We start from the raw sequence: 17,160 nt of genomic DNA, 5'->3' as shown, positions 1-17,160 counted from the left end.
GCCTGCAATCTTAGCATTTTGAGAGGCCAAGGTGGGAGGATCACTTTAGCCCAGGAGTTTGAGACCAGCCTGAGCAACATAGTGAGACCTCGTATCTACAAAAAAAATTTTTTTTAATTAACTGGGCATAGTGGCACACACCTGTAGTCCCAGCTACTGGGGGGTCTGAGGCGGGAGGATTGCTCGAACCCAGGAGTTCCAGGCTACAGTAAGCTATGATTGTTCCACTGCACTCCAGCCTGGGCAACAGAGCGAGACTCTGTCTCTAAAAACAAAAATATATATTTTTAATTTTTAAAAAAGTTATAGTGGTGATAGTTGCATGATAACGTGAGTTTACTTAATGCCACTGAATTGTACACTTCAAAATGGTTAAGTTGATAAACTTCATGCTGTGTGTATTTTGCCACAGTAAAAAATATTAATAATAAATAATAATAATGTTTTTAATCTAACAACAGAGAAAGAATAGAGGGCCGGCAGGTTATGCCTCTCTGAAAGTGTGACATTTGAGAGAAATTGGCAAGGGAGGGAGCCAGTGGGTATATGGGGAAGGGCAGTCCAAGCCCAGGGGACTGCTTGTGTAAAGGCCCTGAGGCAGGAGTGTGGCTGGCATGTTTGAGGACTGTGAGGAGCCCAGCATACCTAGAACAGAGTGATCCAGGGAGAATATAGTATGAGATGACTGTCACCTGGATGGAGAGGAGCTTTTTTTGTTTTCGTTTTTCTCTGAGACAGAGTTTCGCTCTCGTTGCCCAGGCTGGAGTGCAGTGGTGTGATCTCAGCTCAACGCAACCTGTGCCTCCCGGGTTCAAGCGATTCTCCTGCCTCAGCCTTCTGAGTAGCTGAGATTATAGGTTCCCGTCACCACACCTGGCTAATTTTTGTATTTTCAGTAGAGACGAGGTTTCACCATGTTGGCCAGGCCGTTCTTGAATTCCTGACCTCAGGTGATCCGCGCACCCCAGCCTCCCAAAGTGCTGGGATTACAGGCATGAGCCACTGCGCCCAGCCTGAGGGGAGCTTTTTTTTTTTTTTTTTTGAGATGGACCCTCCTTCTTTGTCACCCAGACTGGAGCACAGTGGCGCGATCTCAGCTCACTGTAACCTCCGCCTCCTGGGTTCAAGCGATTCTCCTGCCTCAGCCTCCCAAGTAGCTGAGACTACAGGCGAGTGCCACCACGCCCAGCAAATTTTTTGTATTTTTAATAGAGACGGGGTTTCACCATGTTAGCCAGGATGGTCTCGATCTCCTGACCTCGTGATCCGCCCACCTCAGCCTCCCAAAGTGCTGGGATTACAGGCTTGAGCCACCGCGCCCAGCCAAGAGGGGAGCTTTTAAAACATACCAGTGACCAGCCTGAGCAATGCAGTGAGACCCTATCTCTACAAAACAAAAGTTTAAAAATTAGCCAGGAGTGGTGGCATGTGTCTGTAGTCCCAGCTACTCAAGAGGCCGAGGTGGAGGATCGCCTGAGCCTGGGAAGTTGAGGTTGCAGTGAGCAATGATTGTGCCGCTGTACTCCAGCCTGGGTAACAGAGCAAGACCCTATCAAAAAGGGGATGGGGGGGCAGGGGATGGCAGGAGAGGGGGAGAGGGAGAGAGAAGGAAAAGAAAATAAAAAAGCATACCAGTGTCCTCAAATCCCACCGTAGACCAATTGAATCCAAGTCTGCTGGAAAGGGGCACGGGCATTGGTATTTTTTCAAAGCTCTCTGTGGACTTCAATGCACAGTCAAGAATGTGAATTCCCTTCCCTCAGCTCCCAGTAAAAGGAGATGGTCCACCTGGGGCTTGCCTGGCCAGCTCCAGAGCCCAAGTGCTTGACGTGTGTGCGCCACCTCCCGGGGAGGCGCTGGTGCCCAGTCAGGGCTGGGTGCCCGAGTCTCTGATTTCTCCCTGTCCTCAGGAGTGCCACCGGGGAAGCTTGGCACAACATCATGCTTTCCTGCCTCAGTGGGAAGCCGTGTGATAAGAACTCTGGCATCCTGACTCGAGAGTGTGGCAACGAGTTCGCTTATTTTTACTTCGTTTCCTTCATCTTCCTCTGCTCATTTCTGGTGAGTCTGTGGACCCTGTGAGGGCCGGCTGGACTCCCTAAGCCTGGCTTCCTTTCAGGGGAGTGGCTTTCTCTAGAATGTGGCTGTGTAGAAGGCTAGTTCACTCCAAGGCTTCTCTGAACCAGCCTGGGATCAGGTGACCCTGAGCATCTCACACTCAACACTGTCGACATTTGGGGGTAGCTGATTCTTTGGGGTGAGGCCATGCCGTGCACTGTAGTGTATAGCAGCATACCTGTCCTCTCCCGACCAGATGCTAGCAACACACGCCACCCCTTCCTCCTGCTGGGACAACCAAAAATGTCTCCGGACATTGCCAAATGCCCCAGGGGTTGGGAGTGGGAGTGGGGGACAGAATTCCCCCATCTGAGACCCACTGAAACATTTCAGCTGGGCGTAGTGGCTGACGCCTGTAATCCCAACACTTTGGGAGGCCGAGGTGGGAGGGTCACTTGAGCCCAGGAGTACAAGACCAGCCTGGGCAGCGTGGTGTAAAACCCATCTCTTAAAAAAAAAAAAAAAAAAAAATTGAATTAGCTGCACATGTGGTGCTGCACACCTGCAATCCCAGCTACTCAGGAGGCTGAGGTGGGAGGATCACTTGAGCTCTGGAGGTTGAGGCTGCAGTGAGCCATGATCATACCACTGCATTCCAGCCGGGGCGACAGAATGAGATCCTGTCTCAAAAAAAAAAGATTGGTGGGAAAGAAATATCTCACTTTGGCCTTGTTGGGGGCAGATGTGGGAGGAGTTGGGGTCAGGGTAGTTCTCTTGGTGTTAGTCCCCATTTCAGAAGCTTCCCCTCCTTCTCACTGACTCTGTCTCTTTCCATCATTCTTGGTCTTTGTCTCTGTTTTTTTTTTCTTTTTCTTTGAAATGGAGTCTCGCTCTGTTGCCCAGGCTGAAGTGTAGCGGCGAGATCTCAGCTCACTGCAGCCTCCACCTCCCAGGTTCAAGCGATTCTTCAGTTTCAACCTCCCGAGTAGTTGAGATTACAGGTGCACATGCCACCATACCCAGCTAATTTTTGTGTTTTTAGTAGAGACAGGGTTTCACCATGTTGGCCAGGCTGGTCTCGAACTCCTGACCTTAAGTGATCCGCCCACCTCGGCCTCCCAAACTGCTGGGATTATAGGCGTGAGCCACTGCGCCCGGCCAGTCTTTGTCTGTTTGTATCTCTCTCTCTCCATCTCTCTGTGTCTCTCTCTTCCTCTCCCCCATCTCTCCACTTGATCTCCCTTTCACTGGGCCTCCTTGTGTGAGTGAGCATCGCCTCTCTGTCCCCCGATCTCTGTCTGTCTCATTTCTTTTCCCCATCTTCTCTCTATCCCTCTCTCCATCTGGGTCTCTGTGTACATGTCTTTGGGTCTGTCTGTCTGTCCGTATCCTTCTCACTCACCCCTTCATTCCCTCGGTCTCTGCCTCCACTCTCTCTTGGTCCCCGGGATCCCCACAGATGCTGAATCTCTTTGTCGCCGTCATCATGGACAACTTCGAGTACCTCACCCGAGACTCCTCCATCCTGGGTCCCCACCACCTGGATGAGTACGTGCGTGTCTGGGCCGAGTATGACCCCGCAGCTTGGTAAGAATTCAGCCCGAATCCTCCAGCCACAATACTCGCCTCTCCCTGGAACGGGAACGCAGGTTAGGTCAGGCCCTAGACCCTGGAGCACTGAGCTCCTGGGGTCCTAGCAGGATCTCACAGGTTCCGTCAGGAGAGAAGATATAGGAATCATCGCCCTTGCATACCCCGCGTTAAACGTGTAGGGTGCCGACCCTGCCCAGACCCTGGGCTTTCTGGGAAATGAGGGAGGACGTCAACCATGAGGTGTCCTGAAGAGCCCTCTCCTCCTACGAGTCTCTCCCGTCTCGCTGCGAAGTCTCCAGATGGTGAGGACGCATTAGCCAGGCTCCGGGGAGAAAACCAACAGCGTCCCAGCCTCAGTTCTCTTGAGAGTGTGGGGAGGAGGGCTGGCTTGCCCTTGGCAGACAGGATTAGCAGCAACATCAGAGTGGCAGAACTCAGCTCCCACTGGGACCTGTGAACCTTGGAGTGAGAGGACATACAGGCCAGGGGAGGACACAGAGCCTCAGGGGCCCTTGAATCTTTGTGGCCACAGAGGGAGCGGGTGCTCCCAGCTGGGTAGACACCAGAGGGGTCCCTCTCCACTGACGGGCAATGGTTTCAGGGGGTAGGTGCCACCTTGTGCGCGTGTTTTGAGCGCTCACCCAACAGCAAGCCTGGAAGCTCACTCAGGCTTTATCCGAATACCTGGAGCCCACCAGCCACTGAGGATTTAGTTCAGCCTGGGCTTGGGGCCTGAAGAAGCATTACTGGGGGGCCCTCAGCAGCCTAAGCCCCGTCTTCCTGTGGCTTTGGCACCAGAGAGGAGGCCCCCACGAGAAAGCTGGGCAGGAGGTGGTCTTGGCTGTTCCCATAGCCTCAAACAAGTCTTCCACGAGACCAAGAGGCTGTGGAGAGCCATGGGTCTGGGGCTGGGCTTTGGCTGGTTCCTAACTCTTCTTCTTTTGATTTTAGGTCACAGCAGTTGGATGCTGTCCCCAAGTCCTCTATTCCACAAGCCCCCCCACCCCTGTAGCCCATGTAGATTGTGGAGGAGGCAGATGCAGAGAGAACCCCGGGGGAGGTGCCCTGCAGTCCAGAGCTCCTGGCACACCCCGACTGAAATCCTCCACCCCTGGGTCTCCCCAGTGTCTGGGAATGTACTGGGGACCTTCACGTGTCCCAAGTCTCTCCCACTCCTTCAAGCCAGGGAGACCCCAGCCTCAGGCATCGTGACCTCGCCGTGTGCCCAGGGAGCCCGTGTGAACCCACTGCCTGCACTAACCCCCTTTCTTCTCCTTTCAGCGGTCGGATTCATTATAAGGATATGTACAGTTTATTGCGAGTAATATCTCCCCCTCTCGGCTTAGGCAAGAAATGTCCTCATAGGGTTGCTTGCAAGGTTTGACTTCCACTAAAACCTGCTAGCATCCATGGAATGAGTGTGGCTTGGGGTTCTTCAATATATATATTTCATATATATATATATATATATCTCTCTCTCTAAAAAACAGAGCCATCTCTCTCTTGCATTAAACTAGAAAACTCTCTTAGCCAACAGAATGCAGTCATGTAGACTCGATAAAGCATGGAACATATTTCCTCCTTCCCTTCAGCCTTCAGCCATCTTTGCTTGCTCTTAGCTGAAGCTGCCCATCCTGGGGTCTCCACGGCACCCCGAATCAGACACATCCCCTGGGGGATTGTAACTTTGCATTTCTCCCCCAACCATCACCTCCACTCTCTCCCCCTCCACCCCTCACCTCTCAAAGCCCCTAGCCCTCCTCCCCTCCCTGGCACCGGCCCCTCCTCCCCACCTAGGCCCCCTCAGAGACCAGCCTCAGCCAAACCAGAGAATGTGACCCAACTTTAGAAATGACAGTGACGGCCGGGCGCGGTGGCTCATGCCTGTAATCTCAGCACTTTGGGAGGCCAAAGCTGGAGGATCGCTTGAGCCCAGGAGTTTGAGACCAGCCTGGGCAACATAGCAAGAACCCCCTTCTCTATAAAAAATTAGCCGGGCACTGTGGCACATGCCTGTAGTCCCAGCTACTTGGGAGGCTGAGGCAGAAGGATTGCTTGAGCCCAGGAGGTGGAGGCTGCAGTGAACTATGATCACATCACTGCACTCCAACCCAGGCGACAGAGAGAGACCCTGTCTCTTTTAAAAAAAAAAAAAAAAAAAAAAAAAAAAGGCAGTGAACAAAAGCATGGCTCTAAGTCTTCCAAAGTGAGAGTCCCCCACTCCCCTCTGCATCCCTCCAGAACTGTAGCTCAGAGCCCAAGCCGAATCTGACTTTTCTCTTTTCTCTCTCTCTCCCTGCTCCCGAGCAGTGAAGTAATCTTTTTTTAATGACCTTTTCTTCCATTTTTTTTCCTCCTCTTTTCCATTGATTTGAAATACCTATTTTATCATTCTCTGCATCTTTCTCTCTCTATTTTTTCGGCTCGTGTGGATTTCTGTTTTCTTCTGTTCCTCCCCACCCCTCTTCCTTTGGTTCTCTGTTCCCATTCCCCCCACCTTTTTTTTTTTTTTTTTTTTTTTTTTTTCCGTTTTCGGTGCTGCCAGGGGCCGCATGCCTTACCTGGACATGTATCAGATGCTGAGACACATGTCTCCGCCCCTGGGTCTGGGGAAGAAGTGTCCGGCCAGAGTGGCTTACAAGGTAGACTACCCTTGCCGACCACCAATGTCCGGGCACTGGGTTTTTTTTTCTTCTTCTTCTTCTTTTTTTTAGTGCTGACCAGAAACACCCGGCCGACTCTCTTTTTCCAACGTTTCTCTTCTTTTTTGTTTTTGATTCTTTTTTTTCTTTTCTCGAGTAAACTGATCATGATCATCCCTTGATTCTAAGCAGCACACTGTGTCCGTCCTTTCTGATGAGTGTCTTCGTGTTTTGAGACTCCATTATGGCCGACACGCTGGGGGGAGGGGGAGGGGAGCGCCCAGGTCCCCTTGCACCTGGTCTCCCAGGTACCAAATTGGAAACAAACACGCTTCTTCGGGAAGTCAAAACCCACGCCTCCCACTTTTGCCCACCCAGAGCGGCCCCCATGCCCAGGCTGGGGCAGGCGCCTTGCAGAAAGGGGCTTTAGCCCCCAAAAGCAGGGGAAGTCCTGGTCCCATCTTTTGTGCCTCTGGCCCCCAGGTCCCCACCCCTGCCACGCATACCTGAAGCTGATCTCTGACCTAGGGCCTTGGGGGATTCGAGACCTTCCAAGAAGCACCAAGAACCTCTCTTCCCCTCCCTACCCTCCCCTGGAGTTTTGTCCCCAGCCCCCGTCCCTAATCCCCCCCCAAGACACCCCAACATGCCTCTCCATTGTTCCAGAGTGGGCAGGCGGCCGCAGCTGGACCCCTGGACGGTGGCACACTGATGCAGGCCATGCACGCTGCCTTGGCGGGGCCTGGGGCGGGCAGGCACCATGGCCGACGGGGGGTGGTGCATGCTGGCTGAGAGAGCAAGCGTCCTGCCGCCAAGCGGCTGGGCCGGGCCACCCCTCCAGATCCCTGTCCTGGAATCTCCCTTGGCGCCCAAGGACAGATGCTCTGTTCCCTCCACTTATCCACAAGAAGTTCAGGGATGACCCCTAAAGATTCTCCCCGCCCAAAAAATATTACCCCATCATCCTATTCTCCCATCCACCTTGATCTTCCCTGTGTCCCCATCCATCAATGCTATTTGTACCCGCCCCATGTTGCCACCTCCCCACCTCATTCCTTTCCTTCCTCTGTGTACCCCTCCTCACCGAACCTATATGTCTCCCCTCACTTCTCAATCAAAGCCGGGGACACGGTTGTCCCACCAGCATCTCAGACAATGAGCCTGTCCTGGCACCTGTCGCTCCGCCCCCACCCCCCCCCCCCATACACACAGTTTTCCTCAAGTCGCTTCTCTCAGTCTCTGCTTAGATGAATGTGTGCACATGTGCAAGAGAGGGACAGAAAGCCCTTCCTGTCCCGGTCTTTGTGCAGGCCACCATGGGTCCATAAGACAACTTTGTGCAAATTTGAAAAAGGCACCCTTTCCACAGAACGTGTCTGTTGGAAAATTGTTGCAATTCACCAATGTGGTGAGAACAAGACACTTCTTTTCTATCAGCTGAGAAGCTGTTACATTTAATACACAAATCAGGGGCCGGGTGTGGTGGCTCATGCCTGTAATCCTAGTGCTTTGGGAGGCTGAAATGGGAGGGTCACTTGAGCCCAGTTCACGATTAGCCTGGGCAACATAGCAAGACCCCATCTCTACAAAAAGAAAAAATATTTTAATAAATAAATAAGTACATACATCTATCATTTCCAAGACGGGAGCCCTTTGTGCAGTGTACAACCTGCACAACTGTGCACAGTGACCCAGTCTGTGTGTGTTTCTCTATTTCCCACCTCCTTCCCCACCCTGCCCCCAGTGTCCCCTCTACTGTCCTGCTCTGGATTTACCATTCCCCTCCTCATCTTCAGCCCTGTGTTTCCGGCCCACATGTGTCTGAATCACCACCCAAGTCACCCTCACCCCCCTTCTCTGTGCCACCTCAGCCTGGGCTGGTGCGCACCAGCCCAGCATCCCCTCCCATGCCACCAAGCATGGTGGACAGAGCCCCTGCCTGGGACATGGGGAATCTTCTTCCCTGGGCTGGAAGGGAATGCCCCTCACCCCTTCCCCCTGCCACTGCACAGAGAGCCAAGATCCGGACATGTCCCTGAGATACACTTCCCACGGAGCTATGAATGAGTCTCGAGATTCCGTCTGCATGCACCCCTGTCTGTGCTGTTCTGTGTCACAGCCTTGCTGCATGCCTGCGAGGGGCCTGCCCCGTCGGTGGGGGGCTGCCTGCCTGCTGCTTCTCAGAGGAATGATGTGGTCTGTGCCCATCTGGTCTGTCCTGGTCTGGGCCAAGCCAGGGGTTGGGGGTGGGGAGCCGGCGGCGCCCCCCACCAGCGGCTGTGGTTCTGGCTCCCTCAGCCTTGGCTGTTGCACGCGCTGCTCAAATCCAGCTTGTGCTCTTTTTCTTTGGGGTCAGACCGAAACAGGGCCGTCCAGAAGAACTCTGGGGCGGGGCGGGGGTGGGGCAAGGATTGAGGCTAACCCTGGAAATGCCAGCTGTCAGGTCAAGCAGGTGGGGGGAAAAAGGAGAGGGCAGGGGACCAGAAATACAGGAGAGCCTTTTGTGCCCTCCCCACGGGCCACCAAGAGAAACAGAGTACTGGGACAGGTAACCTGAGTAAGGGTCACCTCAGCCACTGCAGCCTTCAGAGTTCTTCCTGAGACTCCCTGGGTGGGGGTGGGCGTGGCTCACGGGAGACCCAGGAGAGATGCCTGGGAATGACTGTGATTGCCTTGGGTTTTCTGTAGCGGCTTCTGCGGATGGACCTGCCCGTCGCAGATGACAACACCGTCCACTTCAATTCCACCCTCATGGCTCTGATCCGCACAGCCCTGGACATCAAGATTGCCAAGGGTAAGGAAGGGACAGGGGCGGGTGCAGACAGGCGGGACAGGGTGGAACTGGGGATCTCCCTCCCTGCCCCAAACTAGAGGAGCTGCTGTCACCGCCCGGATTTTCATTCACTCTTCCATTCAGTCGTTCCACAGCGTTTTTTGGGGTTTTTGGTTTGGTTTTTTTTTTGTTTTTTTTTTTGTTTTTTTTTTTTTTGAGACAGAGTCTTGCTCTGTTGCCCAGGCTACAATGCAGTGACATGATTGCAAGTCACTGCAACCTTGACCTCCCAGGCTCAAGTGATCCTTCCACCTCAGCCTCCCCAGTAGCTGGGGCTACAGGCACACACCACCACACTCAGCTAATTTTTTTTTTTTTTTTTTTGGTGACGGTTTCCCTCTGTCACCCAGGCTGAAGTGTGATGGTGCCATCTTGGCTCGTTGCTACCTCCACCTCCTGGGTTCAAGTGATTCTCCTGCCTCAGCCTCCCAAGTAGCTGGGATTATAGGTACATACCGCCACACCCAGCTAATTTTTTATATTTTGGGTAGAGACGGTTTCACCATGTTAGCCAGGCTGGTCTCGAACTCCTGACCTCAAGTGATCCACCTGCCTCGACCTCCCAAAGTGCTGGATGACAGGCGTAAGCCACTGTGCCCAGCCTGATTTTTTTTTTTTTTTTTTTTTTTTTTTTTTGAGACGGAGTTTCGCTCTGTTGCCCAGGCTGGAGTGCAGTGGTGCTATCTCGGCTCACTGCAAACTCCGCCTCCCAGGTTCACGCCATTCTCCTACCTCAGCCTCCCAAGTAGCTGGGACTACAGGCGCCTGCCACCATGCCCGGCTAATTTTTTGTATTTTTAGTAGAGACAGGGTTTCACCGTGTTAGCCAGGATGGTCTCGATTTTCTGACCCCGTGATCCGCCCGTCTCGACCTCGCAAAGTGCTGGATGACAGGCATGAGCCACTGTGCCCAACCTAATCTTTTATATTTTTTATAGAGATGAGGTTTCATCAGGTTGCCCAGGCTGGTCTCAAACTCCTGGGCTCAAGCAGTCCTCCCACCTCGGTCTCCCAAAATGTTGGTATTACAGGCATGAGTCATGACACCTGGCCCATTTGCAGATATTTAGTGCACCCCTTCAATGTGCCAGAGACCCGTCCAAGCATGGGGAACCCAGCAGCTTACATTTTAGGTGGACGGGGAGGCCGCCACTGAGGAGGTGGGGCAGTGTCTCGTGGATCCCTGGGGGGAAGGTGCTCCAGGCAGAAGGACTGGCAAAGGCCCTGACGGGGGTGAACAGGGGACACCAGGGGTATTGAACTGACTCACCTTCTGAGTGAGGGCGTGCCACACAGGTTCAGAACAGAGGAGGAGCCTGACCCAACTCACATTTGAACAGGTTCCCTCCGGCCACTGAGGGGATGAGAGAGTGGAAGGAGGCCAGGGGCAGGGCTGCTGATATCATCCGAGTGGAGACAGGACAGTAGCTTAGAACTAGGGGTAGGCCGGGCATGGTGGTTCACGCCTGTAATCTCAGCACTTTGGGAGGCCAAGGTGGGTGGATCAGTTGAGGTCGGGATCACCAGCCTGGCCAATATGGTGAAACCCCCGTCTCTACTAAAAATACAAAATTTAGCCAGATCTGGTGGTGGGTACTGCAGTCCCAGCTACTCGGGAGGCTGAGACAGAAGAATCGATTGAACCTGGGAGGCGGAGGTTGCAGTGAGCCGAGATCACCCCACTGCACTACAGCCTGGGAGACAGAGCAAGACTCTGTCTCAAAAATTAAATTAAATTAATTAACTGGACATGGTGGCATATGCCTGTGGTCCCAGCTACTCAGGAGACAGAGGTGAGAGGATTGCTTGAAGCCAGGAGTTTGAGGCTGCAGTGAGTCATGATTGCACCACTGCCCTCCAGCCTGGGCAACAGAGCGAGATCCTGGCTCAAAACAACAAAAAGAAAAAGAAAAAAAAAATTTTTAAGCTGAGAAGGGGCTGGGCGCGGTGACTCACACCTGTAATCCCAGGACTTTGGGAGGCCAAGGTGGGTGGATCACGAGGTCAGGAGTTCAAGACCAGCCTAGCCAACATGGTGAAACCACATCTCTACCAAAAATATAAAAATTCTGGGTGTCATGGTGGGCACCTGTAACCCCAGCTACTCTGAAGGCTGAGGCAGGAGAATCACTTGAACCCGGGAGACAGAGGTTGCAGTGAGCCAAGATCGCACCACTGAACTCCAGGCTGGGTGACAGAGCAAGACTCTGTCTCAAAAAAAAAAAAAAACGCTGAGGCCAGGCACGGTGGCTCACGCCTGTAATCCCAGCACCTTGGGAGGCCAAGGCAGGCGGATCACAAGGTCAAGAGATGGAGACCATCCTGGCTAACATGGTGAAACCCCGTATCTACTAAAAATACAAAAAATTAGCCAGGTATAGTGGCACACGCCGGTAGTCCTAACTACTCAGGAGGCCGAGGCAGGAGAAATTGCTTGAATCTGAGAGGTGGAGGTTGCAGTGAGCCGAGATTACGCCACTGCACTTCAGCCTGAGTGAGAGAGCAAGACTCTGTCTCAAAAAAAAAAAAAGGCCGGGCATGGTGACTCACACCTGTAATCCCAGCACTTTGGGAGGCCAAGACGGGCAGATCACAAGGTCAGCAGATCGAGACTATCCTGGCTAACACGGTGAAACCCCGTCTCTACTAAAAATACAAAAAAATTAGCTGGGCGTGGTAGCAGGCGCCTGTAGTCTCAGCTACTCGGGAGGCTGAGGCAGGAGAATGGTGTGAACCCGGGAGGCGGAGCTTGCAGTGAGTCGAGATCACGCCACTGCACTCCAGTCTGGGTGACAGAGTGAGACTCCATCTCAAAAAAAAACCAAAAAAAGTGCTGAGAAGGCTGGACATGGTGGCTCACACCTGTAATCTCAGGATTTTGTTGAGGCCAGGGACAGTGGTTCATGCCTGTAATCTGAGCACTTTGGGAGGCCGAGGTGGGTGGATCATTTGAGGTCGGGAGTTCAAGATCAGCCTGGCCAACATGGTAAAACCCCGTCTCTACTAAAAATACAAAAATTAGCCGGGTGTGGTGGCGTGTGCCTGTAATCCCAGCACTTTGGGAGGCTGAAGTGGGTGGATCACTTGAGGTCAGGAGTTCAAGACCAGCCTGGCCAACATGGTAAAACCCCGTCTCTACTAAAAATACAAAAATTAGCCAGGTGTGGTGGCAGGCATATGTAATCCCACTTACTCAGGAGGCTGAGGCAGGAGAATCACTTGAACCTGGGAGGCAGAGGTTGCAGTAAGCCGAGATCACATCATTGCACTTTAGCCTGGGTGACAGAGCAAGACTCTGTCTCAAATAAATAAATAAATAAAACTGAGAGATTCCCCCAAAGACCTAGCTCAGGGCTCACTCTCCATCATTAGGGGGAAAGAAGAAGGGGAGGCCAGGGAGGCAGGCAGAGACCAGGGCAGTGTGAGCTCCTGGAGGCAGTTTCTATGCTTAGAAGGGCGGCTTCAGGAGGAAGGGGACCAGCCACGTCAGACACTGCCCAGAGGCCAAGCATAATGAAGATCGCAAGTGACTGGTCATTATGGTCACTTTGACCAGGGCAGCTTTGGCGGAGGGGTCAGGGGTCCCCTGTCTGGAGTGCATTTCAGAGGCCTGAAAGGGGATGTGATGTGACGTGGCAGCTGATTAAGGACAGCAGGGCAGAGAGAGAGGCGCACAATCACCAGAAGAAATGGGGACCTGAGGCTCACACCTGTAATCCCAGCACTTTGGGAGGCCGAGGAAGGTGGATCACTTGAGGTCAGGAGTTCGAGACCAGCCTGGCCAACATGGCAAGACTCCATCTCCACTAAAAGTACAAAAATTAGCCGGGCGTGGTGGTGCACACCTATAATCCCAGCAACTTGGGAAGCTGAGGACAAGAATGGCTTGAACCCAGGAGGCAGAGGTTGTGGTGAGCTGAGATCAAACCATTGCACTCCAGCCTAGGGGACAGAGCAAGACTCTGTCTCAAAAAAAAAAAAAGAAAGAAAGAAGGAAAAGAAAAACAAACGGGACCAGAGAGAAGGAGCGGGTGGGAGAAGAGCGGGTGGAGAGTCCAACAGGTAGGAAGGGGCTGAGCCCAGCTGAAACCACTGGGAAGTCAGGAGGAAGAAAGACTGAGCCTTGGGACACATTTTCCTTCCACGGTCTTGAGAGGAAGAAGGGAGGAAGAGCCAAGGCCACATGGCAAGACTCAAGGAGGAAGTGGCAGGGAAGGTGGGGGACTGGAGGGGTGGAGGACGAATATTGTTAGTGCCAGGAACAAAGTGAAGGTAAAGAGAGCACAAGGAGGTTGGGCGCAGTGGCTCACACCTGTAATCCCAGCACTTTGGGAGGCCGAGGCAGGAGGATCACTTGAGGCCAGGATTCAAGACCAGCCTGGCCAACACAGAGAGACCCCATCTCTATAGAAACTGTTTAAATTAGCCAGATGTGGTGATGGGCACCTGTAGTCCCAGCTACTTGGGAGGCTGGAGTGGGAGGATCACTGGGGACCAGGAGGTCAAGACTGCAATGAGCTATGTGATGACCACAGATATAGCAGCTTAAGACACACCCATTTGTCAGTTCACAGTCCCGTAGGTCAAAAGTCCAAGAAGCTGTACTGGGCTGTCTGCTGAGGGTCTCACGAGGCTGAAATCAAGGTGTCAGCCAAGCTGGGCTCCTATCTGGAGGATCTGGGGGAGAATATACTTCCAGGTTCATTCAGGTGTTGGCAGAATTCAAGTCCTTGTGGTTGTAGGACTGAGGTCTTGTTTTATCACTGGCTTTTTAGCTTTTTGCTCCTGGAAGTGTATGTATCGTCCATGTGCTCCCATTCTCTTCGACTTCCCCATCTGCCACCAAGCAGAGAGAATATTGTGCTTTTCAAGGGCTCACCTGATTGGGGCAGGCCTACCCTGATCATCTCTGTATTTTGAGGTCAGCTGACTTGATATTTTAACTTTTTTTCTTGAGACAGAGTTTTGCTCTTGTTGCCAAGGCTGGAGTGTAGTGGTGCAATCTCAGTTCACTGCAACCTCTGCCTCCCAGGTTCAAGCAATTCTCCTGCCTCAGCCTCCCGAGTAGCTGAGATTACAAGTGCCTGCCACCACGCCCAGCTAATTCTTTTTGTATTTTGTATTTGTAGTAGAGACAGGGTTTCCCAAGGTTGGCCAGGCTGGTTTTGAATTCCTGACCTCAGGTGATCCACCCACCTCAGCCTCCCAAAGTGCTGGGATTACAGGCGTGAGCCACCGTGCCCAGCATTTTTTTTTTTTTTGAAACGGAGTCTCATACTGTCACCCAGGCTAGAGTGTAGTGGTGCAATCTCGGCTCCCTGCAACCTCCACCTCCCAGGTTCAAGCGATTCTTCTGCCTCAGCCTCCCGAGTAGCTGGTATTACAGGCATGCGCCACCACGCCCGGCTAATTTTTTGTATTTTTAGTAGAGACGGGGTTTCACCATTTTAGCAGGATGGTCTCGATCTCCCGACCTCGTGATCTGCCCGCCTCAGCCTCCCAAAGTGCTGGGATTACAGGCATGAGCCACCTCACTGGGCCTCTGGTATTTTAATTATATCTGCAAAGTCCCTTCATAGCCTGGGCAGTGATCCCTAGATTAGTGTTTGAATAAACAGAATCTTGGCGGAAGGGCAGGTTTGAAGTCTGCCTACCACAGTTCCTTCATCTGTACAACGGGTCTAACAACACCCCCACTCTTCGCATGTAATGCCATCGTAACTCAGCTGCTGTGGCACTCTGAGGATCTGTGTTCAGGGGTCCCAAAACCACCCACAGGTTCAGTGATATCCTGGGAGAACTCAGAACTGAGAAAAGTTTTTATACTCACAGTTTATTGCAGTGAAAGAATACAGATTAAAATCTGCAAAGGGCCGGGCACGGTGGCTCACGCCTGTAATCCCAGCACTTTGGGAGGGTGAAATGGGCAGATTGCTTGATGTCACACAGTTCGAGACCAGCCTGACCAACATGGTGAAACCCTGTCTCTATTAAAAATACAAAAATTAGCCAGGCATGGTGGCTGGCGCCAGTAATCCCAGCTACTTGGAAGGCTAAGGTAGGGGAATCACTTGAACCCGGGAGGCAGAGGTTGTAATGGGCCGAGATCCTGCCACTGCACTCCAGGCTGGATAGAGTGAGACTCTATTAGAAAAAAAAAAAAAATCTGCAAAGGGCCAGGCGTGGTGGTTCACACCTGTAATCCCGGCACTTTGGGAGGGCAAGTTGGGCAGATCACTTGAGGTCACAAGTTTGAGACCACCCTGGCCAACATGGCAAAACCCCATCTCTACCAAAAATACAAAAATTAGGCATGGTGCCAGACCCCTGTAATCCCAGCTACTCAGGAGGCTGAGGCAGGAGAATCACATTAACCTGGGAGGTGGAGGTTGCAATGAGCTGAGACTGCACCATTGCACCCCAGCCTGGGCGACAAGAGCAAAACTCTGTATCAAAAAAAAAAAAAAATTAGTCGTGTGCGGTGGCTCATGCCTGTAGTCCCAGCTACTCCAGAGTGTGAGGCACGAGCATCCCTTGAACCCAGGAGACAGAGCTACATTAAGCCGAGATCGTGCCACTGCACTCCAGTCTGGGTGACAGAGCAAGACTCTGTCTCAAACAAAATCCCAAAACATAAAATGTGCAAAGGAAGGGGATCTGGGGAAGGGTCCAGGAGACACCAGGCATGAGCTTCCAGTTGTCTGCTCCAGTGGAGTTGTGCAGATAACACTTAATTCTCCTTGCAATGTGTGACAACACGCACTGTTGTCACTGTACTGCCAACCAGGGAAGCTCACCTGAGCCTTGGTGCCGCAGGGATTTTATTGAGGGTTTGTCATGCAGGCAGGGCTGACCATAGTTACTCAGTCTCCAGTCCCTCAAAAGGTCAAACTGATACCACGTGGCTCAAGACCCCAACTATAAATCACATTGTTAGAATTAACTGTATGGAAAATTAGCCGGGCGTGGTGGTGGGCGCCTGTAATCCCAGCTACTCGGAAAGCTGAGGCAGGAAAATCACTTGAACCCAGGAGGCAGAGGTTGCAGTGAGCCGAGATCGCACTATTGCACTCCAGCCTGGGCAACAGAGCAAAAACTCCATCTCAAAATAAATAAATAGAATGAACTCTATGGGCCAGGTACAGTGACTCACACCTATAATCGTATGAGGCCAGGGGTTTGAGAACAGCCTGGGCAACATAGTGAGACCCTATCTCTCTTTTTTTTTTTTTTTTTTTTAAAAAAAAAGGCCAGGCACGGGGTGGCTCACGCCTGTTACTCCAGCACTTTGGGAGGCCAAGGCGGGCGGATCACAAGGTCAGGAGATTGAGACCATCGTGGCTAACATGGTGAAACCCCATCTCTACTAAAAAATCCAAAAATAATTAGCTGGGTGTGGTGGTGGGAGCCTGTAGTCCTAGCTACTTGGGAGGCTGAGGCAGGAGAATGGTGTGAACCCGGGAGGCAGAGTTTGCAGTTTGCAGTAAGCTGAGATCACGCCACAGCACTCCAGCCTAAGCAACAGAGCGAGACTCCATTAAAAAAAAAAAAAAAAAAGGCCGGGCATGGTGGCTCATGCTTGTAATCCCAGCACTTTGGGAGGCCAAGACGGGTGGATCACAAGGTCAGCAGATCGAGACCATCCTGGCTAACACGGTGAAACCCCGTCTCTACTAAAAATACAAAAAATTAGCTGGGCATGGTGGCGGGCGCCTGTAGTCCCAGCTACTCGGGAGGCTGAGGCAGGAATATGGCGTGAACCCGGGAGGCGGAGCTTGCAGTGAGCCGAGATCGCGCCACTGCACTCCAGCCTGGGAGACACAGCGAGACTCAAAAAAAAAAAAATAATAATGAACTATACAGTGTGGCCCAAGGCTCCTTGCTAAATACAGACACTATTTTCAGGCAGGACATTTCAAAGGCTTACAGATCACCTCCTAGGAGCAAGTCAAGGACCAGTCCTTCCACTGGAATGTGCAGGGTTTGGACAACACCAGCCTGCTGAGCTAGTCCTTACTGCTCAGAACCCCAGAA

At 52.4% G+C, this 17,160-nt stretch overlaps 1 protein-coding gene and 1 long non-coding RNA gene across 4 annotated transcripts in view; one reads left to right on the top strand and one right to left on the bottom strand.

The window, feature by feature from the left end:
- The window catches only part of CACNA1A (calcium voltage-gated channel subunit alpha1 A), a 307,938-nt gene that overhangs the window by 277,710 nt on the left and 13,068 nt on the right, over positions 1 to 17,160 (top strand). For 2 of the 3 annotated variants that reach the window (XM_028839313.2, XM_077977501.1), the window contains 4 exons: positions 1,911 to 2,061; positions 3,518 to 3,645; positions 6,197 to 6,293; positions 8,982 to 9,087. In XM_028839313.2, the coding sequence (XP_028695146.2) occupies positions 1,911 to 2,061; positions 3,518 to 3,645; positions 6,197 to 6,293; positions 8,982 to 9,087 (482 nt within the window). Of the gene's footprint in view, positions 1 to 1,910; positions 2,062 to 3,517; positions 3,646 to 4,932; positions 5,030 to 6,196; positions 6,294 to 8,981; positions 9,088 to 17,160 lie in introns of all 3 variants that reach the window. The other variant, XM_077977500.1, reaches the window with a different exon arrangement.
- LOC144336689 (uncharacterized) overlaps positions 13,681 to 17,160 on the bottom strand; it is a 53,967-nt gene continuing 50,487 nt past the window's right edge. Inside the window, exon 4 of the long non-coding RNA XR_013409010.1 lies at positions 13,681 to 13,962. This is a non-coding gene — a long non-coding RNA (uncharacterized LOC144336689). The remainder of the gene's footprint in view (positions 13,963 to 17,160) is intronic.

The sequence above is a fragment of the Macaca mulatta genome, chromosome 19, assembly GCF_049350105.2.
Source record: "Macaca mulatta isolate MMU2019108-1 chromosome 19, T2T-MMU8v2.0, whole genome shotgun sequence".
Lineage (NCBI taxonomy): Eukaryota > Metazoa > Chordata > Mammalia > Primates > Cercopithecidae > Macaca > Macaca mulatta.
Note: the sequence above shows the minus strand (reverse complement) of the source record. Positions and strands in the feature narration are given on the sequence as shown.